The sequence below is a fragment of the Daucus carota genome, chromosome 4 (assembly GCF_001625215.2).
Source record: "Daucus carota subsp. sativus chromosome 4, DH1 v3.0, whole genome shotgun sequence".
In the NCBI taxonomy this organism is placed as follows: Eukaryota; Viridiplantae; Streptophyta; class Magnoliopsida; order Apiales; family Apiaceae; genus Daucus; species Daucus carota.
In genome coordinates, this window is record NC_030384.2 from 41308676 (window position 1) to 41334572 (window position 25897).

The 25897-nt window shown below is 40.3% G+C and overlaps 3 protein-coding genes, 1 non-coding gene and 2 pseudogenes across 4 annotated transcripts; 2 read left to right on the plus strand and 4 right to left on the minus strand.

The window, feature by feature from the left end:
- Positions 1–315: 315 nt before the first annotated feature.
- LOC108219530 (U-box domain-containing protein 40) lies at positions 316–4581 on the plus strand. Its single transcript, XM_017393023.2, has 2 exons — positions 316–2086; positions 2621–4581. The coding sequence occupies exon 1, from the start codon at positions 580–582 to the stop codon at positions 2065–2067; it is 1488 nt and encodes a 495-aa protein (XP_017248512.1). The 5' UTR covers positions 316–579; the 3' UTR covers positions 2068–2086; positions 2621–4581.
- A 1770-nt stretch (positions 4582–6351) lies between these two features.
- LOC135152087 (probable small nuclear ribonucleoprotein G) lies at positions 6352–6680 on the minus strand (annotated as a pseudogene).
- Positions 6352–10641, minus strand: LOC108217390 (putative cyclin-D2-3; annotated as a pseudogene).
- Positions 6748–6957, minus strand: LOC135152501 (small nucleolar RNA U3). Its single transcript, XR_010291676.1, has one exon. It is a non-coding gene; the product is annotated as a small nucleolar RNA U3 (small nucleolar RNA).
- LOC108219003 (peroxidase 63) lies at positions 10554–12005 on the plus strand. Its single transcript, XM_017392228.2, has one exon. It carries the CDS (start codon positions 10820–10822, stop codon positions 11801–11803), a length of 984 nt encoding a protein of 327 aa, XP_017247717.1. The 5' UTR covers positions 10554–10819; the 3' UTR covers positions 11804–12005.
- A 4100-nt stretch (positions 12006–16105) lies between these two features.
- On the minus strand, positions 16106–25617 carry LOC108216718 (senescence-associated carboxylesterase 101). Its single transcript, XM_064091856.1, has 4 exons — positions 25393–25617; positions 24835–25207; positions 23843–24397; positions 16106–23701 (listed from the first exon to the last, which is right to left on the minus strand). The coding sequence occupies exons 1-4, from the start codon at positions 25401–25403 to the stop codon at positions 23321–23323; spliced, it is 1320 nt and encodes a 439-aa protein (XP_063947926.1). The 5' UTR covers positions 25404–25617; the 3' UTR covers positions 16106–23320.
- Between the last annotated feature and the right edge of the window lie 280 nt (positions 25618–25897).

Below are 25897 nucleotides of genomic sequence, written 5' to 3' on the forward strand. Positions count from 1 at the left end.
ATAATATTACTGGTTATTTAATAAAATAATATATTTAACAGTAATTCGTAGTCATCCAGATATGTTAGAAAAAAAAATAACAAACGACACCATTCAGATTAACTCATCATTAGAAATTTAAGTCATCCAGAAAAAACCATCCAAATTTAACAAATGAGCCCAAGTTCCAAATTTTCGATTCAGCCCAAATACAAATTTTACGATCTCGGTTGGATACAATGGAGAGGCCCAGTGAATTGCGAGATTTTTCGTTTGGCTGTACACAACCTCACAGCTTTAGGTGTGTTATAAAGACAAGAAAGTCAAAAAAGCTAAATCCCACTAAACCTCTTCGACCTTTTCATGGGGTTGAAATGATAATTAGAGTAGTAAAGCAGGGAGTTTGGGAATTTTTAGACGAAGCCATCAAAGCTTTTGTCATCGAGCCACAAGCCAGCCATCAATAATTAACCCTAACTTAAAGCCTTGAAGAACACACATCCTTGAGTTCTTGCACCTCCTCCTCACTTTCATAATGACAAGATAGTAGTAAAGCAGCCGGCAAAATAGTTTAACGGTTTTTCTAGTGTGTGCTCCGACATGGGTAATGCCGGGAAACAAAGGTGGAGATTCGCATTTCACTGGTCTCCTACCCACACCAAGAAGCATCATCAGCCTCAACAACAAGAAAAACAACAAGAACAACATGATCTTCCTCCCAAAGAATTCTTGTGTCCGATCACAGGGACTCTAATGTTCGATCCTGTCATCGTCTCGTCGGGCCACACTTTCGACCGCAACTCCGTCGAAGCATGTCTATCTCTCTCCTTCACTCCATCTCTCCCTGACGGCTCCTCACCTGATTTCTCCACGCTCATTCCCAATCTCGCTCTCAAGTCCACCATCTTGAACCACATCTTTTCCTCTTCGATTCGCTCCAAGCCTCTCGACTCTCAGGTTGTTATCAAGCTCGTGCGAGAAATGAAACGCAAAACCTCAGCGACTCCAGTTGCTTCCGAGCTCTCACGGTGGCCTAGTCGTCTCTCTTCTAGCAGCTCAATCGAATCAGTCACTCCCGCCACGCCTCTGCCGCTAACCACCACCACTCGGCCCTCTTGCTACTCCTCCTCTTCATGCTCAGACGCCGAATTATCAACTCCCTCAGAACAGGATGATAATGGAATCATAGCTAAACTCAAGAGCGCTTTAGTATATGAACAAGAAGAAGGCGTAGTGACACTACGAAATATCACGAGAACAGGGGAGAGCGCTCGCGGTGAGCTCTGTACGCCGCAACTCCTTTCGAGTATGCGGTCACTCATGGCCTCAAAATACGCTTCTGTGCAGGTCAATTGCGTGGCAGCATTGGTGAACTTGTCGTTGGAGAAGAGTAATAAGGTGAAAATAGTGCGTGCTGGTATAGTACCCCCGTTGATCGATGTTCTGAGAGGCGGATCCTCAGAGGCGCAAGAGCACGCGGCGGGTGCATTGTTTAGTTTATCGCTGGATGATCAGAACAAGACGGCTATTGGGGTGTTGGGTGCTTTGCAGCCGCTTGTTTACACGCTGAGGTCGGATTCGAGTCGGGCTCGGAGTGACTCCACTTTGGCGCTGTATCATTTGACACTTGTGCAGAGCAATAGAGTGAAGCTTGTGAAGTTGGGAGCTGTGGGGGTCTTGTTGGATATGGTGGGTTCGGGGCGTATGTTGGGCCGGGTACTATTGGTGCTGGGTAATTTGGCGACTAGTGTGGAAGGCCGTGCTGCGATGCTGAATGGAGGTGCTGTGGGGTGTTTTGTGGACATGTTGAAGAAGGATGAGTTTGATTCGGAATTGACGAGAGAGAGTTGTGTTGCGGCGTTGTATGGGTTGAGTTTTGGGGGGTTGAGGTTTAAGGGGTTGGCGAAAGAGGCTGGGCTGGAGGAGGTGTTGCAAAATGTGGAACAACGGGGGACTGAGCGGGCTAAGGCAAAGGCGAGGCGGATATTGGTGTTTATGAGGGTGAAATATGAGGAAGAGGGGGAAGAAGAGACGGTGGATTGGGAGGAGTTGCTCAACTCCGAAGAGGTGAATCACACGCAGCTGTGACTCTTGTTTATGTGACAATGTATGTCCAGAGTCTATTTCTCTACTTGAGTTTTGAGATATTGAAGATTTTCTGTTAGCTGGCTGGTTTGAGTGAGTTGTAAGTACTTGTTGTAAAGGCGTTTACGGCTAATCTTATAGAAGTTGTGTTCTCCTCTTTGTTTTTCAAGCAACTGATTCATGAAATGTTGCTCAAACGAATAGTGTAAATAAACTTTCTGGTCTACTGGCTTCTGTGAAATGATCGTTTGTTCCTTTTTTTGAGTGGATATTGGACTGGTTTGTTCAGACTTTGTTTATTGCATTTGTCGCGGTTCCATTGCAGTTGAATTGTTTCATGTAGTTCTTCAGTTTGCTTGTGAATGTTGCTGTGTTTAACGACTTGGAATCTAAGTTCAAATGTGCAGTACTGACTATCACTTGGCTTTATGTATACTACTAGTACAGGAATGGCTCAAACAAGTCCCAAGATTGTTATGCAATATATTGTTACTATATGAATTTTGCATTTCCCCTTCTGTAATGTGGTTTCTGTGCTAATTTCCTGCTTTAATAGGAGGAAAAAAATTCTCATCTCTCCGGTAACAATGCTTGATGCATCTAGCCTGGTCTGGGACTTCTACAACTGAAGTGAAGAATGTCAGATGATGACCTAGCAAGGTTTCTAGCGATTGCAGGGATTATAAGATGATGATGGAACAAGTCGCAAATGGACTGAAGAACGCGGATGCTCTCATCAGCAGACGTCTCGCCAACTCTTGTATGTTCTTTCTCATTAACTCCTTCAAGTTCATCGAATCATCGCTGCAAAAGTTTCTACACTGTCATTATTTTTGCTATTAAATGATTAAGCTATCAAATATGACACTGTTGGGGATATTGTACGGTGTAATTAACTCTAGTGAGGATTGTGGGGCGATATTGCTATGACAGTGGGCAATTGTAGCAGCCAAAGCACCGGAGGTATCCATGATGAACTCAGCTTTATGCGTCCCTAGGTCCCTTGGTGTCAAATAGACTTAGTGTTCTAGTGAAGATTCACTATAATAGTTCAATTAGCTCAGGGTAAAATTGACCTTCTTGCCAAATCTTCATTTTAGCTGAGGATGTGTCTTGGGTGTCATGTGAATTTATACTAATTATGATCAGGTTTTCTCCTAATTACTCGAGACAATGGTCTCTCTGATTATTAGAGCATCTCTGATGGGAGGCAGCATTGCGAGTATGTACTAGAAGGCACTGGTATTGCCATTCGGTGGCCTATGAAATAGTATTGTTCAAGTCTGATTGATGAGAGAGTTAAAAGTATACACATTACGACCAGCCGGGCACATCTAACAGGAAAGAGCCACGATTGTTCACACACAATAGATTCGTTGATAGAAAAGAAGTAATAGAAAAGTCTAATATACTATACCATGGGAATAAGATCTTTTTGGCATCTACTTTTGCCTCTGTCATTGTGTCCTGGTGAGCAAAGTCTTTGTGTGACCATAAATCCCACAAACCAAAAGCAACTCCGCTCTCTTTTTTGTCCTTGCTCATTCTGCTTAAATATTGTTTACAGTAATCAAAACAAGTCTCCTTGCATCTTATGACACCAATCTCGTTGATGCAAGAGTTTTGTACACTGGTATGGTTTTGTTAAAATATAAGTATAAGATCCATAAAAGGGACCTCCTCTAATAGGTTTATCGAGTTTATCATGCAGATTCAATTAGCACTCGGACATCTGGTGCGGGGAAACAAGCAAATCTGCTTCATGTGTGCTAGTTCAATAATTATGTTTTACGTGTTAACAGTGTCTTAGTTTTAATGTATTATTGCTAAGCTGATCAAATAAGTGCATATAGTTTTAACTTTTAAGCACTTTACAGTGGTTTTATTGTCACACCACACGTACATGAGTATGTATAATCTTTATGGGTTGCGGGGTTGAGCTGCTAATATTGACACATACGTTAAGATAAAAACTTTAATAAAGAAGCTTTATAGTGGCAGAAATAAACAAAGTAGGCGACGCCTTTACAGATGTTATAGCAAATCAGATTGTTACTAGTTTTGTGTTCTTTCTATTTGGATGGACCTGTTTGCGACAACCCAAGTGCCCCGCCCTGTCTATCTCACTGGACTTGAAGGCCCGTGTCTTCATTGTTATGAAATTGGTTGTATCGGCTTATTGCGGCCCATCATACATATATTTCCTTTCACTTGCATGATGAACGAATGAACTGAATATATGAGGACTCGGAAAAGAAGAAGATTTTTGATGTGTGGGCCAGTTTTGACAATAACGGCACAAACATGTGATGATGTGTGATGGTCAAACGAGATGGACGTGACTGAGGCGAGATAAATCATAGACGAGATGAATTGTTCTGAAATAGAATCGTGAATAGCTCGTCTCATGCTCGCGACGCGAGAGGCATAACTAACAAATCTTTCTAGCATACTTAACATATTCTAAAAATAGGGAAGTGCAGGCTTGTGCTAGTGATTTAGTGTTGGAGTGCAATTTTATCCCATATTTTTTATTTTGAATTTAAAATTTGATTTAGCATCATTATTGGACTTCATCTTAGGCGTATGCACATCCCATTCTAGGATCATATTCATGAAATCCTTTGAAATCCACTTCCTAGATTTCATAATCTTTGTAACCAATTAGACTCTACAAAATAAAAAAATAAATTATGGCAAAAAAATAAAAATAAAAAAATAAATCAGGAGAAAAATTTGAATTATAAATATATTTATGAATAAAATAAAAAATTATAATTATAAATCCTTTCCTCTTCTTTTTTACCGCAATATCTAAACTTAGTTAACATTCAAGTTTATATATAATAACTTTCTCACTTTATTTTACTCTACAATTGGATGAGGCGATCATTCCTGGTTAAAATACGATGAGAAGAATATGATTTTCTGCAAAAATAAAATTAAAAGGCACGCAAATATCTAGGTACATTGTTTTTATATTTACTCCAAATATTTTTTTGTAATTTGTTTTCTTCAAAGTATAGATGAACAAAGTAAAATTAGTCTAATTATATTATCATGAAAACATTAAAGCAATTTTTGACATTGTTTATCATTTTTGCATTTTGAAAATAGTATTTTCTGGTTGTTTATGCTTTAAAAATAATTTTTCAAATTATATTTTGAAACAAGATAAAATGATAAATTATTTTCTAAATTATTCGAACACTTTAAAAATTCACAATATTTTTCTGTTTATATAACCAAACCACCAAACAACACTTGTTGTATTCGTATAACTAGCCTATAACCCGTGCGAAGCACGGGCGACCATATAATTTTAATGTGATTATTTATAAGCTTAATATCATTTTATTTGTGTTTTTTTATTAATTAAATAAAATAGTATTAAATTATATTAGTTGATTCCATATGTGAATGTTTATTTATAAGTTTTATATATTTTTTAGTATTTTTTATTAATTAAATAAAATGTTATTATATTATATTAGTCGATTGGTTATATTCACTTTTGAAAGTTTGTCTTGTGCAATATTTTTCTATATTATAAAATATTAGTATTAACAATCAATTTGTTTTTCGATATGTGAATATTTATTTAATATTAATATATGATAATGTGGTTTTTGATTAATATTACCTCATATTATTCATATTTCATTGCATAGCAAAGGAAATATTGTATTTGAAAAAATTGTGTTATATTAAAATATTGAGGTGAAATTGTTAGTTATTGGTAAAAACATCTATTCATTTAAAAATGTTAGTTATTAAAATGTTTTTACTATCCATATGTCAATATTTTTCTTAAAATTACTATATATAATAATATTGGAATATGCTAGATGTGATTTCTTTCGGAGCCCTTTGTCAATAATTGGCTAGGGTGATGTCTTCGGAGCTCTTTGTCAATAATTGATGTAGGTAGAACTTGCAAGTCATTGATTGAGAGTTTCTGGATATGTTAATTATGTGATTACATAGTAAATGATTCTTTGATATCGTAATCGATTTGCCTTGTAATTCCCAAGAATTTATTTTTAACAAATAGACTTTAATTAAAATAATATAATGCATCAATATTTTCAAAAATATTAAATATACTTTTTAAAATTAAAAAAGGATAAATTTTAATTAAGGAATGAACTTTGATTAAATTAAAATATAATATATTTTCAGGAAAATGAAAGTAAACACTAAATTTTAAAATTTTATTTTTATAAAATTTATATATCATTATCAAAATCCAGAACACCAAGTCTTGAAATTTATAAAAGATAATGATGAAATCAAACTATTAATCATGATTGGAATTTAGATATTATTGATATCATACATACAAATTACTACATACAAATTCAATTTTGAAGCTACTATCCTCTGCTTACCGGCTCAAGTGCTTCAACAGTGACCACGCTATTTTCTCTAATAACCACCATGCCATTATCATTTCTCTCATCACCATTCACCTCCCCGGGTGTTGTCAATCACCAGGTCCACGAACTGATCAAAAGCGGAAGGGTGCAAACCACATTGCGATTAGCATTCATCTTAATTTGAAGCTTCTTGTCCATGTACTTCTTTAGATATGGGGGCTGGCCTGAGCGACTCATTGTTATTTGCTACGGAGATTGAACAGTAATAGGTGACGGGAATTAACGACAAAGAGCAAAGATTATGGGTCTGTCAAACAATTGCATGACCACCCCAGCCAGGAAACCAGGCTGAGAACGATCCTTTACAGCACTTCACACAGACCAGGAAGAGCTGTTAATCAGGCTCTGGTCAAGCAGTACCATTTCATCCACCAGACTCAGTGACCCGCCTCCTTAGAAATCAAGGATGGAGAGGTACGATCCTTTAGAACAGATCATGTTCAAGTAAGGTCGTTGATGGCCATGATCTGCTCTTCTCCCATGCTAACAGAACACTAATCAGCAAGGCTTTACCTCATTAGTTGGAAGTTTCAAGTCAAGTCATCTTTGGTGTTGTCATTTTTCGCAAAAGACTCGCAAAATCATCATTACTGATGTCAAAGTAGCTTATAACCTGTCAAAGCCAGAGCTGTATTGACAAACTAAGTCCAAATTATATTTACAGAGGACACACTGCTGAGCTAGGAAGGGAAGGGTGAGAAGCTATATACAAAGTGAAAATAGCAAAAAGCAAAAACTTTCTGAGATCAACCCAAATTGACTGAAGAAACTCTTGCTATCAGGAAAAAAATATGAAAACATGAGGCCCACTATACCAAGGTGGATTAAATATTAAATGCTCAAACAAAAGCTTAAACATGCTGTGGGCATAATTGGACACCATCCATACAACCACATCACTACTAAAAATAACATGTCATACGAAGGTAAATATGATATAAAATGTGAGAGAGGGTCATAACTTGCAAATTCTCAGATCTGTGAATCATAATGTGTCAGTAAGAGTATATCCTAATTGTTTTGCTGAACATGTTCACAATTTTTGCAGAAATAACTTAAAAAACTGGTTGGGTAAGATATAAATACAAAATATACCGATAGAGAAAGTGGAAATAAAAACGGCACCTTTAATTTCCTCGATATTAGATTGCAGGTGGACACTATTAGCCTCAAGCATCTTAGATACCTCCTTGCCAGATTCAAATGCCTGAGGAAATGATCTTCGATATCTTTCAAAACTTCCAACAACTCCTTTCCCCTTACAGGTGTATGAACCACTGTTAAACCATTTTGCTCATTTAATCAAGATCCACTGGTTCTACAGTCTCCTTAACGTGCACTTTGTTTTCATTATCAGTCACCACCACATTACTTTCTTCATCCATATTAGCATATACCTGCAATATACAAAATGATGGTATAGCCTAAAGTTATAGTTCTTTAGCAAAAAAATAACGTTATAGTCGATGTATTTAATCTTTTATGCTGGTAAATGGTAATAGGCTCCGTCGAAACATTACATACATTTTCTGCACAACAGGAACAGGTTTAAATCCAGCGCCATTGGTTTCTGTCATAACCAATCAAAGATACACTTATATTAGTGACAAGGCTCATTTATCCGTCCCAGTGAACATAAATATCTAAAATGCTAAATAACAGTAATCATACAGAATTATGTATAGACTTCGCAAGAGTTTAAGACATGTACCCAAAATCACAATACTCTGATAACAAGACATCAGTTAATTATTTACCAAATATAAAATATCAAGCTTTAGCTGATAGCCTAATGAAATAAGTATGACAATGTTACTGACTTACCGCTCCTTACCTATACCCTCATGAGTCATGAACAGAGATCAGGAATTCAAAACTACATTAGCCTCTTTTCAAACTCGAATTATCAGTACATGTTATGCAACCTACCGAAACACACACAATATTATCTAGTACACAGACTAAGTATGAACCTCGCAGGAGTCTTTCAGATTCAGTATGGAGTTGCTCTAGATGAGCTTTCCTTTCCTACAATTAAAACAGTAATAATCAACAAACTAAACCAGATCAGTCAGTTTAACTTATAACTAAACAAATCAACATCAAATTATACCTTCTCTTCCTTCTGCTTGTTTGAAGCCTTTTCCTTTAACTTCATTTCCTCGGAAGTACCGTTAACTCTCTTCTTCTTCTTCTCTTTCTTCTCACTACCTTCTCCTTCACTAGTCCGCTTCTTCTCCGCCTTCCTAACCTTCATCTTCTCCTCCTTTCCATCTCTCTTCTCCGCATCTCCCCCAATTTCATCATCAAAATCCAAAATTCTCTTAGTCACTTTCCTCACTTCTCTTTCCACATTACTCCTTTCCTCTAAACTATCAAAACTCTCACGTGACTTATCATCCGAAGATACACCTTTGGAAGCCTCCAACTCCTCCAATTTCGCAAAATCAACATTTGGACCGGTAGGCACATGACAGTACTTCCTTTTATGGTTTACGTATTTCTTGTAACCACAATCGCCAAGTAGTTCCGTGATCAGGTTACAGCATTCATTCACTCTTTCCTGTAATGAATCACATTTCAAACAAACAATTTAACAACCTGTTTGAGAAGGGTATTTAAAATTCAATCCATCCGATCCAAAGTTTAAAGTATGTTGTGTATATTCTCATGTAGCAAAACACAACCTTGCTGATTTTGAGGATGCCCAGAAGCTGGTTTCGATATTCCAGTGCATTATTAACATCAACTTCTTTGATAACAAGACACATTATGGCAGTAGCTACCACAGATGGAAGGTAACAGAGGATCCTAGAATCTGTAAGTATGTACATTGTCGAAATGATCAATAAAACCGAGTAGCTCAACTTACTATTCCACACTACAACATTGCTATGTCAAACTCGATATACTTTCAATTGCAAAAACTGGTAAACAAAGTAGATGGTTTAAGCACTTACCAGTGACAATCGAATGGAAAAGGCAGTCACACCTTAGAAACTCCCAGTGTGGGCAGCTCTCCAATTCAAGCCTCGTTATGATGTGATCAAAGAATGAAAATGGTGTCACTGGATTCATCTTCCATTCGAGCGAAGAGAGCACCAGGAGCTCCATTCTCTGAATATTCCTTGAATCAAACAAGAACCTGGATTCATCTACCTATATATAACCATCACAATTGCCATATCACACACACACATTCAAAATACCCAAAAATAAACAATGTACACAATGACATTTCCACAAACACTCATTCCACACACACTAATAACACACACAAAGAAAATGTGCACATACTTGTAGGTCATCAAGAAGAGGCACTTAGTCTCCTCAACTTTTGCAGCTAAAGAAAGGCAAGCAACAGCAACTAATTGACACATCCATGGTTTATCATTATGAAGATTAAAACTCTCAAATTTTCTCTTCTTCTCCCTTGATCCACCTCTAGCACTCCGCTTCTTCCTCCTCACCTCACTCTTAAACTCTGCAATCTTTTCCCCCAAATCCTCACTATCCTTCTCATCCCAAGACGAAGACCGTGACACTAACAAATCCTCCGAATCATCGAAATCAACACTCTTAGAACCTCCCAAAGCCTCTAATTTCTTAAAATCAACCGAAGTAAGCGGATCTCGAACCAACACATCCTACAAATCATCTAACTCCTCTCTTCTCAAATCCTCTAAATCTTATAATCTCTTAAAATTAACTAAATTAAACAAATCCACTTCATCCTTCCCTGAAAATTTCGACCTCTCATCTACCTCTCTTCTTCTAAAACCCTCCGTTAATCTCTGTTGGAAGAGAGAGTCCTAATAGGTGTCGGGAGAGAGAGTCCCAGCAGGTCACGGTTTTTAAGCAGTAGTATAGATCAAAGAGGAGGACAAAAAAACGAGACGAGACGAAAAAACGTAAACAAAAAGTGGAACTACAAATTATACCCATCTTGACTTATTATAGTATAGTATAGATTTGTTTTGTAGATAATAATAATTTAAAGTCGAAATAATCGTTGCTTTCCCTATCCATATTGGCACTAATTTCGGCACTGACAGTGGCAATACAGCTAGTAATGCAAGTATTTTGGTCCTAATATTATTACCATCAGCTCAGTGCAGACTTCCTGTCTCCAGCCCATTCTCGCTCAGCTTTATTCCCCACTCACCCAACCACTCCCGCGGCGGCGCGTCACCCCCACTCTCCAACTCCACAGCTACTAATAAAACACCTCACACTCACACTCACACTCTTATCTCTCTACTTTCCCTTTCCTCTCTTTCTCCAACCAAAAACAGAAAGCACCACACACATCTCTTATGGCACCACCACTCTTGCTAATACTCTCACTAATCACCATCTTTAATCTCCCTTCTCTCTCACTAACCCAGCTGCTAAGCACCTCGTACTACCAGCACACATGCCCGAGTTTCTCGCAGATCATGGAACAAACGACCACAAACAAGCAAATCAACTCCCCCACCACCGCCGCCGCCACCCTGCGCCTCTTCTTCCACGACTGCTTCATCGAAGGCTGCGACGCCTCCGTCTTAATCTCCTCAACACATTTCTCCAAAGCGGAGCGTGACGCCGACATCAATCTCTCCCTCCCCGGCGACGGCTTCGACGTCGTCATCCGCGCTAAAACCGCGCTGGAACTCTCCTGTCCCGGCGTCGTCTCCTGCTCCGACATTCTCGCTGTCGCTACCAGGAATTTGGTCACTATGATGGGTGGTCCTTACTATGATGTGAAATTAGGCCGTCGTGACGGCCTAATTTCACTCGCTTCGCGCGTGGGAAGGAATCTACCCACGCCCCAAATGTCTGTTACAGAAACTATAAATCTGTTTAAATCCCGAGGGTTTTCTGTACAGGAAATGGTTGCGTTAACCGGAGCTCATACCATTGGATTCTCGCATTGCAAAGAGTTCAGCTCGGATATTTATAATTACAGTAGGAATGCGCAGTCCGATCCGAGTTATAATCCGAGATTCGCAGCTGGATTGCGAAATGCCTGTAACGATTACCACAAGAATCCTACATTGTCGGTGTTCAACGATGTGATGACTCCGAATAAGTTTGATAATATGTATTACCAGAACTTGCCTAAGGGTTTGGGGATTTTGAAGTCGGATCGGCTTATGGTTTCGGATTCGAGAACGAGGCCGTTTGCAGAACTCTATGCTCGAGATCAGAATGCATTCTTTAAGGCATTTAGATCTGCAATGCAGAAGCTTAGCTTGTATGGTATTAAGACAGGAAGGAGGGGGCAAATTCGACGCAGGTGTGATGAATTTAATTGATCAATTTGTGTCTGTTTTTTGTTCCGATGATGCACAAGCGAGGTGACTTCTTCTTCATTCTATTTATTCTTCTTATATTCATACACCAATACCATTATTTTCATTCCTCTTGTAGTCTTGTATGAGCCTGAACATATACAATCTATATATTTTCATTAAGCAAGAATGATGGATGGAGTTATGATATATTCATTTCCAACTATTACAGAGTCCATAAGTGATGTTCAATCTTAAAAATGTTGACAGGGTTTTTGTCGAATTTCAGTATGCGTTTTTCTTTACATCTTCTCTTGGCATTGCTTGTTTTTTGTTTTGTTGCTAAACACTTGGTTTTCAATGTTCACTGATCCCCTTCAAAGTAGTCCTTTTCTGTTGTCACCATAACTTTTCAAGCAGCACAAATATACAGAACAACTAATCTCTCATGGATCATGGTGTGTGGTGGAAGATTGATTTTATACTGTACCAAGATATTGTTAATAATAATTAAGTGCAGAATTCAGCAATTAGCATCTCTGATATTAACTTCATCGTGCCCGCATTGGTGTGGTGACTCGTAAGGATTTCATAAATGATCCCGAGTACCTGCCAGCCCTGCCGCATCTTGTGATAAAATTCATATAAGCATCTACACACTTTCTTTGAAATAGGAAACATTTGTAAAAGGCCATGATCAACTGTTTGATCGTAATTTATGTAATACATGCCAATTCCTCACAAACTAACTTCTGGTGTCATGAGCATTTAACACAAAGAGGTTTAAACTCTTGGATTAGTTAGTCGCTTCTAGTTAGGCCTCTCTGTAGGAGCTGAATGCTGTGACTGCGAGATTCTATCATTCAGCTCAGAGTTTGGTCCATTTAACTGTTTCTTGTTCTTCCATAGGGTCTTGTGATTTCATTGCTCTGTTTGTTGTTGTAGAACGTCTATACTCCTTTTGTTGTTGTATAGCAGCTCACATCTTAACCTTTTCACCCCCTGCTTGTATAATTTGGTTTGTGCTTTTCCTCGGAACCTCTACTCTAGGTTGGTTGTTTCTTTTGATCTATCAATTATGTCGTAGACCTTCACATTTGCCTGTAAAAAGGACAGAGGTTTCGTAATGCCGTCATAATCGTAATTATCTTTTATCATATCCTCTGTGTTGGACTCAAACGCTAGATCGCAGTCACCTGTACTTCGGAATGAACACCATTTTCATACTGACTTTCATGCAAGGCATAGCTCCCATCTCCAACAGTACAAATTGCAGTGTGAATAATTCTTAGTATACAGACCGATAACTCCTCGTATAGGGTGTCCATCTTGCATTAACACAAATCCAATATATAGGCAGGCTCGAGTAATGATACACTTGACGATTAGGCATGAAGAGAGTTCGACATACATGACTGAAGAATAAGCTACGTCAATATTTTTTGCAATTCGGGAGCTAACGAATTGAAATGTAAAGTAAAGGACTCCAAGTAACCAAAAATATCAAACAGGAGACGTAAAAGAGGCTTGTTTGGATAAGATTTTCTTTTTAAAGTTAAAAGTTTTTTCTCTTTTTTTTTAAAATTATATTTTATAATAAAAAATTTAGATATAAATATTAAGGATGTATTTTGTATCTGTTATTTAGTAAGAAAAAGGTAAAATTTATAAAATTTATATATTTTTCTCTATACATAAATCTTTATCTTTATTTATAAATAAGATTAACCAGATCATGACAATACAATTTTGGTTCATAATTTCCGGTGGGGAGTTTCAAATTTACCCCGGTACTGGACATCAATGGGAGCATGTAACAGATGACGACAAAAAGGAATTGTAGTGGAGGGACCTTTGCCGTTAATTATACTGATTGATTTAATTATTGGTTGATACTTGATACTTGATACTCCCTCCGTATCTTTTTTCTTTTCCTATTTGTAATGTCGGTATTTTTCTTTTCCTATTTGTAATGTCGGTACTGTTCATAACATGAGACAAATTACTAATTTACATCTAATCTATAAAACTAAATATAGTCATGAGTGATCTCGTTAGATTCGTATTCACGAGTACTTTAATACGGTGAAGTTTTTATATTTAATGCTACTACTAAATGAAAAATATTAACGATCAAAAATGTGTGTTGGCAAACGTGAAAAGTACAAACAAGAAAAGTATTTAGGGACGGAGGGAGTACAATTAAGGTATGATCTACTGGCAGTTTCAAACGAAGAGGGTCAAACATTAATTCGAAAACCGAAAGCGTAAAGAATATCAAGTCATATGGTTGTTGCCGACCCATGTATTCTGCCCGACTACAGTTCTACTATACTACATGTGAGTAGTGGGACCAGATGTTTGTCTACTTTTTCCGCCGCGCGTTATAATGACGGTGTTTGATTACTTTTCTTCTCCTTCTAAAAGTTCACGAGAAAAATACCCACAACTCTCCGAAGAGAAAATTTCTTGGGAAAATTTTAAGCACTTTCTTTATCTTTTTCGTTTCTTAGGAGTACTTACTTTCTTTTATTGTATAAAATAAGTTATTTTAATATAGGGCACATATATATACTCTCTCCGTACCTTCCATTTCTTTACACTTTCATTTTTGGGGTGTCCCATCCAATTTTTTACACTTCAAAACTTACCCAAAATAGTTAATGGGTCCCACTACTTTTTCGCTTTTCTTTCCTTTTCACACTACTTTTACTCCATTATCTTCTTTTAATACATTAAAAATTAATGAGTCCCACCACTTCACCCACTTTTCTTTCTCTTTTCCATTACTTTATACATATTTCTTAACCTCCGTGCCCAACCCAAACATTAAGAAATGGGAGGGAGTATTAGATTGTTTATATTTAATTTTTATATTTTAGTAATAGTCAAAGATCCAATGTAATTGGGTTTAAAAATTTGTAATCGAAACAATGGATAGTTTAGTTCGATTTTATCTGTTTGGTTCGATTACGAACACTTTTACCTCCCTTGGCCTCTTCATTTTCCACCCCTTCTTTCTCATTCTCATGCTCCATGGATCACTCTTCTCATTTCAACATCTCTTCTTACATTTCTCGGACATACTCATCGTTCTTTTTCATCTCTTTATTAATATAATTTTCGAATAAATTTAACTAATATTTTTTAACTATAGCAAATCGACAAATTTTGTTCAGGGAGGAGTCAATGTTGATGAGTGATGATCATATTTCATTTATACATATGTATTTATTTAATTTAAAAACTAAATAAAAATTTTAATTTGAAAAGTTGAATAATAGCTATATACAGGGGGTGTTTGGATCGAAGAATCACTCGTTTTTTTTAGAGAGAACTCCACTTCAGGAGCCCAAGGTCTGTTTGGCCAAAAAAGTCGGAGTGCTTTTTTTTGGATTCCAACGCCAGAAGTGAGAAGCTTTGTTCCCTTACTTTTTTTTCGGTGCTTCTCTCTTTTTTTTACGCGTCTCTCGTGTCTCGTGAGAAACAAAACAGTCTAACCCCTTCACTTTATGATATTTTTTTATTTTGAAATAAACAAAAAAATACTTTTGCAATATATTTTATTTGTTACCAAGTTTTATCTATTATCAATGAAAAAACTATTTTAAAAAATATCAAGTTTAATTATTTTGTATTTCAATTATTTTGTGTTAAAGTTTAATTATTTTTTATCAAGTTTTATTATTTTTAAAATATATTTCAATTATTTTTTATTTTAATTTGTTACCAAGTTTTATCTATTATCAATATAAATTTTTTTTTAAAAAAATATTTTATAATACCAAAACTGCACCAACTTATAAATCAAACTATCCAAACATTAAAAAAATTTAAAAGTTGAAGTTACCAAACACTTTAACAACTTAAAACTTTTACTTCTACTTCTCACTTCTACTCCACTTTTTTAGTTTAGTTTAAGCAAGAAACTACTTCTTTTAACCTCGTCCAAACGGTCCCATAATCACTTATTTCTTTTAATCTAACTTGGTTTCAAATTATTTGGCAACCCAATATCTGTCCCATTTTAACTGATATTTGATTTTCTGACATGTATATTGAAATGTGAAAAAACAATATCTATACTCAATAAAAAATTCAATTCTTGAGCACGGTTGGATAGCTTAGTGGTAAAGAGCTTATCCTCTGTCGTCCAGATCATATGTTTAGATGTGATTTTTTTAACATCTTAAAATACGTGTAAAAAATCAAAAGCGATTAAAATGGGAGGGAGGTAGTACATAAATTATATATACAGAACTATTCGTTATCACGACTCAGCTAAACGAAAAGGTGATTTTAAATTTTGGCATGAACCTCAAGTCATAAATAAATTCTAAAGAGTTGAAACCTGAAAACTCAGGTCGGTTTCGCTTATTCACAACCATGTTACCAAACGTCCTTACCGAAAGTGATTCTAACCAAGTAGCAATGTAGCATGCTTGCTTGCCCTTTATTAAGATCAAAACAAGCTAGCTCATGACTAATGCTTAGCCAGTTCTTCCTGTACAAAAGTTTAAGCACGCATCTACGAAATCAATGACACACACACACATCATAAGAAGTCTTAACATTGGTGCCAGTTTGAGCCGCTTTAAGACTTCCACTCCCATCCAAAGTTTACTCGTTTTCTTGTTTTCGCGTCATTAGCTTCACATGAACTCTGTCAGCATATTACAACAAAGCTTCATAACTTCTAGCCCTCATATAATTAGCCAAAGGGGATTTGCAAGAATCTCCTTTCTTATCACTGTATAGGCTCCACCATAACTGGAAGCTGCTTCCTTCCAAGAAAATCTCAGGGTCTACTATACGCTTAGCTATCGAATCCATCACATACTCCTCAAAGTTGTTTAGTTTTCGGAATAGCTCCTCATTCTCGGGAGAGCTCTCTTCAGTGCTTAACATTTTGACCAAAATTAAAGCCTCTTCCACATGTGCCCAAAAGCAAGAATCCACATTAAAACTACAGTTTTTAGTCCTCTGACTAGGCGTGATTTGCATTTCATTTAGCCATTTCTCCAACAGAATATAATGCTCTGATCTACCTCCGGCCCAGTAGTCTTTCTGGCCTTGTTTATAACTGTTATAGCCAAATTTGGCTAGGTCCTTGTTGGGCCAAGTATGTACTTAGTTTAACTAAGTAAGACATGAATTGGGCTAAGAGTCCTATATAAAGGAAGGACGCGTCCTCCTGCTTATAAAGGGAGGACGCGACCGACCCTTGAAGACACTAGTCTGAACGGAAGGGCGCAGCCCTCCGTGACGCGACTGATCCGCCGATGTTGCGTATCTTAATGAAGAGGACGCGTCCTCCGCGTCGGAAGGAGGGATGTGTCCTCCAGGTCACACGTGTCCCATGAAGAGGACGCGTCCTCCTGCTTATAAGGGGAGGATGCGATCGACCCTTGGTGTTGCGTGAAGAGGAGGCGTCCTCCTGCTTATAAAGGGAGGATGCGACCGACCCTTGGTGTTGCTTGAAAAGGACGCGTCCTCCGAGTCACAAGGAGGGACGCCTTACTTGAGAGTGTTGATGGAGAGACGCGACCGACCTCCGTCCACCCACGTCCTGTAATATGTGGAGGAGGGCACGCCCTCTTCGGAGGTGACCGAGGGGCGCGTCCCTTGTAAGAAGTTGACAATGAGATGAAGACCAAGGGCGTGCCTTTAACGGGGTGTCCTCGCCTCCCCGGGGGCGCGACCTCATGTTAAAGAAGGACCTGTCTGATGTGTTGTAAGAAGGCTCTTCTTATGGGAGAGTGTACATTCGCTGAGACAACCCTTCCGAGGGAGACGAAGACCGTCCCTCCGGGGATAGGAAGACCTACCCCTCCGGGGGGGATATGACGACCCCTCCGGGGGATACGACGACTCTTCCGAGGTGTTGTAGCTGTTTTTGTATATCATGTGGAGGGGAGGACGCGCCCTCCCCAGACATGGCCCGGGAGGTGCGGTCTCTTGTCCAGTAAGGAGGATTGAAGACAAGATAAGGGAAGGAAGCGCCCTCCCCAGACATGGCCCGGGAGGTGCGGTCTCTTGTCCAGTAAACAGGGATGAAGACGGGAATTGGGAAGGACACGTCCTCCCTATCAGGGCGCGTCCTTTGACTCAGAAGAGGCATAGTTATGAAATACATGATGAAAGAAAGAGGATGAGTGAGTCTCCGTGACGACCCTTCCGAGGGATATGAAGACTAGTTACCAAGCTCATTTGGTAGTTATCAGGCTCATCTGATAGTTCCCGGGCTCATCCGGGCATGATCTACAATCCTCAATCCTGCTATCTGCCGAGTTAACCCTCGTGTGGGGGCTTGAGGTGATCATGGCTCTTGAAGGCCCTCCGGGGTAACACGAAGGCCGATCATATGTCTGGATCCTGTATTCTGGTGAGTTAGCCCTCATCGGGGGATTGAGACGATCGTGTAATTTGGCTCCTTGTCTACCTTGTTTGAAGATGAAGACCTCACCGAGAGGTGAGGACGTGTCCCTGCACCTCGAGGGGTTAGTCATGGCTCCCCCAGATAACTTCTCCATAAGAGTCGTGGACTCGTGGTAGATGCTATCTCTCGTAGTGGAGATATCGTTGAATCCGTGATCTATTTGGATTAGGAGTCTGAGGTAGTCATACTCAAGACTAATTCTAACAGGAGTAGGATTCTCCAAGATGGGCCTTCGGCCTATCTCCGACCTTATTGCCAAGAGGCCTAGTCCTGATCAAACTAGGACTCCTGGTTCCATAGAACTACGTATGGCTTGATCCCCTATAAATATAGGGGTACGTAGGCACATTGGGGGATCATGAGTTGAGAGCACGTGAGACCAACTCAAAACTCTAATCTCAGCCACCCCCTAAAACAAACAACCACCACTCTCCAGCGACCAAAACCACCGTCACGGATCTTGATTCCGGCCGTGAACCTCATCTTTGTTGATTACCAAATTCCTCTATCAACAAATTGGCGCTAGAAGGAGGGGCTATTCAAGATCTTCATCTTAGGAGGAAGAGATGTCACACGACGGAGATTCGCACGTAGAGGAGGAGCGTTTTCCGGCAGGGCGATGGCTAGAGCACAAAAGAGGAGGAGACCTTCATCTACTTTTTCAGAAAAAGGACGATATCTCCATCGGGAGTTTGAAGGAGGACGATCATCAACTAAATTCTAGGAGGTAACCTAATGTGCGAACAAGGTATTCTGGACCGGGGAGTCAGCGAAGGATGCGATTTTCGGAGACTTGACACCTACGAAGAGGGTACGCCTCCCCCGGACAGAGTACACCTCCCCCGGAGAGAGTACACCTCCCCTGACAGGGTACGCCTCCAGGTGATGTGGTGTCCGACGACCACCGTGAGGAATTCATCCCTTGACACCTACGAAGAGGGTACGCCTCCCCCGGAGAGAGTACACCTCCCCTGACAGGGTACGCCTCCAGGTGATGTGGTGTCTGACGACCACCGTGAGGAATGCATCCCTTGACACCTACGAAGAGGGTACGCCTCCCCCGGACAGGGTACACCTCCCCCGGATAGAGTACACCTCCCCAGGACAGGGTACACCTCCCTCTGACAGGGTACACCTCCAAGTGATGTGGTGCTCGACTACCACCGTGAGGAATGAATTCCCTGACACCTCCGAAGAAGGCGCACCTCCGGGTAAGATTCTCACAATGCTTTCGCATGTTATTGCTAACAAGTCTGTTGTGGTTTGAGTCTTTACGAGAAGGAGATCGCCTCCCTGGAAGCCTCAACGGTTTTCTGAAGGGGCGCGCCCTCCCCAGAGCAAGTAATTTGAGGTTCGCGAGAGGCGCATGTTGAAGGCCTGACCACGTGTGATGATATGAACGGGAAGGTTACGAAGGGCGAGCTATTGAGATGGAACCTAGCTCGAAAAGTCGTAAGGGTGCGCGCCTTCCCCTGACCGGGCGCGCCCTCAGGTAAATACTAAACTCCCCCAGTATTTGGTTCCCTAAGACTACTACATGTGTAAATTCACAGGTAATATGGTGTTACCTTTATGAGGAATACACCTCTTCGCCGTGAGGAGTAGTCGCACTTTCCTCCAACAAGGCGCGCCCTCCTAAAGGGGTACGCCATATCCAACCAGTATTCTATCAGAGAACGAATTGCGCGCCTCCCTCTGACAGGGCGCGCCCTCTGGTATGTCTGATGCATTAATTGCTTCATATGATACTTTGTGAAGACAAACATACTCAGGAAGGAGCTCACTAGTCTTGAAGAGGTCACGTCCCTCCCTAGGGCGCGTCCTCCCGGAAGTACTCATCACTTGAGGAAGCACATGAGGGCGCGCCCCCAGGATAATAATGTTGAGAAGGGAGATGCTTCAAAGACGCGCCTCCTCCTAGTTGGACGCACCCCGAGTTCCAAGGTCATGTTTCCAGGGTTGATAATTTGGGAGGACGCGTCTTCCCCTAACAGGGCGCGTCGTGAGGTAACACTGACCATCAGTATTAAGTCGTATACATGATAAAGTGCAGGTCAAGTCTAACATGCTAAAGGAGCTGTCCATCTTGATGAGGGCGCGCCCTCCGTTCTACGGGAACGTAGCATGATACCTGCAAGGTCTTTGATTAAGGTACACTTAAGGCCTTTCAAAGGTTACCAAATTATCCATGACTAGCTCTGGGTACTATGAATTTTAACCATCCATGATACGCTCTGGATGTCATCCACGATTTACTCTGGATGCTATGATTATTTACGTGTCCATGATATGCTCTGGATACTATATTTGCGCATCCATAATACGCTCTGGACATTATACTTGCGCATCCATGATACGCTCTGGATCTTACATATTCATGATATGCTCTGGATAACAGTTTATACTATTAATTCCCCATTGAGCTATTAGCTCTGGGACCCGTGCGATGCACCGGAGCTTTTTTAAACCACGATAAGATTCGTGATGCCTCGTATGGGATGATGTATGGACTGGGGAGTGGTCCTTTTGAATTTCTTAAGCAAGTGATTCACGCGTGAAAAAGTAAAGCTGCGCCAAAGGCCGCGCCCTCTACTTAATCCTTGGAAAAGATCAAAAGAGCCTTACAAGTAAGGCTGCGCCCTCTGCTTATACAGTCCTTGAAAGAAAAGAAATATTGCAAGGCAGCGCCATCAGCCGCGCCCTCTGCTTAGGCAATTCTTTAACAAAAAGAATTAAAAGGGGTCATGTTATAACTAGGCGGCGCCATTCTGTAAGTCGCGCCTTATATTTACTATTCCCAGATACCATGGACACAGTAAGGCTGAAAAAAAAGCCACAAACCTTCGCACAGCGAAGGCGCGCCCTTCTTTTGTTGAAGTTCATTGGCGCGAATGTTATGGTTGAATGTGTCATTTGGAAGGAATAAGCGAAGCTGCGCCACTGTCAACGACAGATAGGCCGCGCCCCCTGTTTTCTTTTGTCTACATAAAGATTGCTTATTATTTATGAACACATCAAGAAGACGCGACAGCCTCATGCTTAGCAACTTTGCTAAATGATCAAAGACACCGACATTATATACATGCAAGGCTTGTGCACAGCCTGCATCTTGGAATGTCGAGGAATAGAAGTGGCTTACGTCACGCCTCTATGCGCGGACGCGCTCTCGGAAGAGGATGTGTGGTATGGAGTAAAAATTTCCCTGATATCTCCAATATCAAGAAAATTTGGGGAGTACTTGTTATAGCCAAATTTGGCTAGGTCCTTGTTGGGCCAAGTATGTACTTAGTTTAACTAAGTAAGACATGAATTGGGCTAAGAGTCCTATATAAAGGAAGGACGCGTCCTCCTGCTTATAAAGGGAGGACGCGACCGACCCTTGAAGACACTAGTCTGAACGGAAGGGCGCAGCCCTCCGTGACGCGACTGATCCGCCGATGTTGCGTATCTTAATGAAGAGGACGCGTCCTCCGCGTCGGAAGGAGGGATGTGTCCTCCAGGTCACACGTGTCCCATGAAGAGGACGCGTCCTCCTGCTTATAAGGGGAGGATGCGATCGACCCTTGGTGTTGCGTGAAGAGGAGGCGTCCTCCTGCTTATAAAGGGAGGATGCGACCGACCCTTGGTGTTGCTTGAAAAGGACGCGTCCTCCGAGTCACAAGGAGGGACGCCTTACTTGAGAGTGTTGATGGAGAGACGCGACCGACCTCCGTCCACCCACGTCCTGTAATATGTGGAGGAGGGCACGCCCTCTTCGGAGGTGACCGAGGGGCGCGTCCCTTGTAAGAAGTTGACAATGAGATGAAGACCAAGGGCGTGCCTTTAACGGGGTGTCCTCGCCTCCCCGGGGGCGCGACCTCATGTTAAAGAAGGACCTGTCTGATGTGTTGTAAGAAGGCTCTTCTTATGGGAGAGTGTACATTCGCTGAGACAACCCTTCCGAGGGAGACGAAGACCGTCCCTCCGGGGATAGGAAGACCTACCCCTCCGGGGGGGATATGACGACCCCTCCGGGGGATACGACGACTCTTCCGAGGTGTTGTAGCTGTTTTTGTATATCATGTGGAGGGGAGGACGCGCCCTCCCCAGACATGGCCCGGGAGGTGCGGTCTCTTGTCCAGTAAGGAGGATTGAAGACAAGATAAGGGAAGGAAGCGCCCTCCCCAGACATGGCCCGGGAGGTGCGGTCTCTTGTCCAGTAAACAGGGATGAAGACGGGAATTGGGAAGGACACGTCCTCCCTATCAGGGCGCGTCCTTTGACTCAGAAGAGGCATAGTTATGAAATACATGATGAAAGAAAGAGGATGAGTGAGTCTCCGTGACGACCCTTCCGAGGGATATGAAGACTAGTTACCAAGCTCATTTGGTAGTTATCAGGCTCATCTGATAGTTCCCGGGCTCATCCGGGCATGATCTACAATCCTCAATCCTGCTATCTGCCGAGTTAACCCTCGTGTGGGGGCTTGAGGTGATCATGGCTCTTGAAGGCCCTCCGGGGTAACACGAAGGCCGATCATATGTCTGGATCCTGTATTCTGGTGAGTTAGCCCTCATCGGGGGATTGAGACGATCGTGTAATTTGGCTCCTTGTCTACCTTGTTTGAAGATGAAGACCTCACCGAGAGGTGAGGACGTGTCCCTGCACCTCGAGGGGTTAGTCATGGCTCCCCCAGATAACTTCTCCATAAGAGTCGTGGACTCGTGGTAGATGCTATCTCTCGTAGTGGAGATATCGTTGAATCCGTGATCTATTTGGATTAGGAGTCTGAGGTAGTCATACTCAAGACTAATTCTAACAGGAGTAGGATTCTCCAAGATGGGCCTTCGGCCTATCTCCGACCTTATTGCCAAGAGGCCTAGTCCTGATCAAACTAGGACTCCTGGTTCCATAGAACTACGTATGGCTTGATCCCCTATAAATATAGGGGTACGTAGGCACATTGGGGGATCATGAGTTGAGAGCACGTGAGACCAACTCAAAACTCTAATCTCAGCCACCCCCTAAAACAAACAACCACCACTCTCCAGCGACCAAAACCACCGTCACGGATCTTGATTCCGGCCGTGAACCTCATCTTTGTTGATTACCAAATTCCTCTATCAACAATAACCTTTGTAGTATTCTGCTATATCAAGCGGTTCCACCATCCTCCTATAGTTATTTCCTGCCATGAGGAGACAAAATGTGAATGATTTTGCATCAGTTCTCCTCTCTTCATAAACAGCATTTGCCCAGCACTTTGTGAGACTTCTTTGGTGTTTGACCAATACTGCTTTAGTTACACTTTCATTTCGGCTTCGAGCTGAACTTTTGTAGGTGTCGTAATAACCTCCTCGAGTCCTTGTAGTCTTCTTGTACCACTCCATATAGGTCATTTCTATTTTCATCTTCTTCAAACTTTCATCTAAACCAACTTCATAAGCTTTGCGTTCTAAGGATTCCTTTTGCTTTGTCACAATTCTTCCGATCAAGTCTTTGTTCTGCAGTTGATTTTGTAGAAATTTGCAAGCATTAAATGTGTCAAGTGTAATCTTTAACAAATGTGAGTTCTGTTATTTTTAGTAGTTGCAAAAAAGTTTATAACTTTCTTAATAAGTAGTTGAGATGTTAACATATTTTACCAGCGTATCATGAATTCCAATTGCTTGTAGCTGTAATGTGATCCCAGTGCGGAATGGATTGTTATCACACTCAACTAGATCAATCCCTCTAACAATTGCCTTGCTTTTAACTCCTTTCAAGAGCAATCCATAATCATTGAAGGGCAGATTCTTTGAACTAAAGGCCCATAATAGTTCCAAGACTAACTCAGGTTTAGAGATACAAGCAAAGCGGGATTCAGAGCAGAAGAGGTATAAACCAAAGGACTTATATTTGCTTTCAAAACAGGACTCCGAGTCAATGGTGTTGTGGGGTGATAGAAACAACCCGGGAACTGGATCTTGTGTTGAGACGACATGCACAAAGCATGAATCCCAAGATGGCCGTCCTGATATGGCTTTTTGAAGGCCCTCATTGCCAAGTAACGGTGACCCAAAAGTTAAGCAAATTGGGAATTTGGTTTTTCTGTACTCTATTTTCTTGTAGCTGTTGTTTAGCAGCCATATTGTGAACAGCGAGGCAACAGATCCCCCAAGAGAATGCCCAGTAATGATCAAGGGTTTCGTAGTATTAATCTGCAGCAGGACATACAACCAACGAGTAAGGCCACACTTAGTATATAGTTACTACTATCTGTATGCTAATAGAAAACTTTCTCTATCATCGGTCACAATTTCATAATTTTCCAGCCATTTCCATAACAGAATAGTGTTACTCAAAGAAGAACCATATCAGTATGAACCGTGAAAATCAAAGCAAATTAAACCAAACCAAACCAAACAAACAAAGTGTGCTCCACTCGTGAGCAAACTGTGTGGAAGGTAAGATATGTGCGAACCTATTAATTTTTTTTATCATAATATTAAAAGAATGAGTATCTAAATGACTAAATCCAAAGCCAATGGTTAAACAGCCAAATTACAGAGATTTAATGATCTGTACATCCAATTATCAGTAAAAACATACTAAGCTAACAGTCTAACATACATATAATACAATATGGAGAGAGTACCTTTTCTTGAATGAGTTGAGCAAGGAGAGAATGAAAAAGTTGTATAGCAAGGTTATGAAGAGAGAAGGAAGGGTTGGAATTTGTGGAAAGAAAATCAAAGAGCTCCAAGTTGAGGTCTGCAGATGAAACTAAACGTTGACCCTCACCACGAAGATCACTAGAAATCATAGAGCAAGAAAAAGCTATAATAGTAACATCAGTAGAATTTCGAGCATCAAAAAATTCAAAACGTTTGTATTTAACAGTCTGAGGCAACAAGCTCGAATTAACTTCTTTTGGGGTTTCTTCATTGACCTTCATAATATGAGCCCAACAGTTGGATATAAGATCTGAGCATATCAGAAGATTCCCCAACTCTTCTTCATGGTTGAACCTACACAAAACAAACAAGTACCCCAAAGATGAGAAAATGGAACCAAATAAAAAACACAGAACATGATCCAAATGACATGTTAATTTCTTTGTAAACTATATATTGATATATTCGGTAGATTTGAAAACATCGTATATTTATCTGAAAATTAAAAGGTATTATAAGATTGCTCGAAGGGAGTTTACTGGTTCATCATTTTCTTCTCTTCCTCTGCGTGTAAGGTGAACTCAGCAGAACTGGGTATCGTACATTAGCAAGAATACTTTTTTCTATCTACGTTATTGAAATAAACTACAACCGCAAGAAGTATATAATTATGGGGAAGTTTCCTGTCTGAATCCTTTATGTCCTAATTCCGTCGACTCAGCCGCTGAGGTCTCTGCTCTTTTTATACATGTAGCTTGAATGTTTACACAAAAGACTGGTTTGGTTGGTTTTGTCGGGGTTAAATGACGTTTTGGTCATTCAATTGACTTGAAATTTATAATTGAGTCATTCAACTAAAAACAATTCAATACAATTAAATTGGATTCAAATTTTTTAAATTTAATTAAATAATCAATTTAACTATTAACGAATTGGATTCACCCAAAATGGATAATTTAGTTCGATTTTATCTGTTTGGTCAATTGCGAGCCCTTCTTCCTCTCTTCCCATCTTCATTTTCGACCCCTTCTCATTCTCATGCTC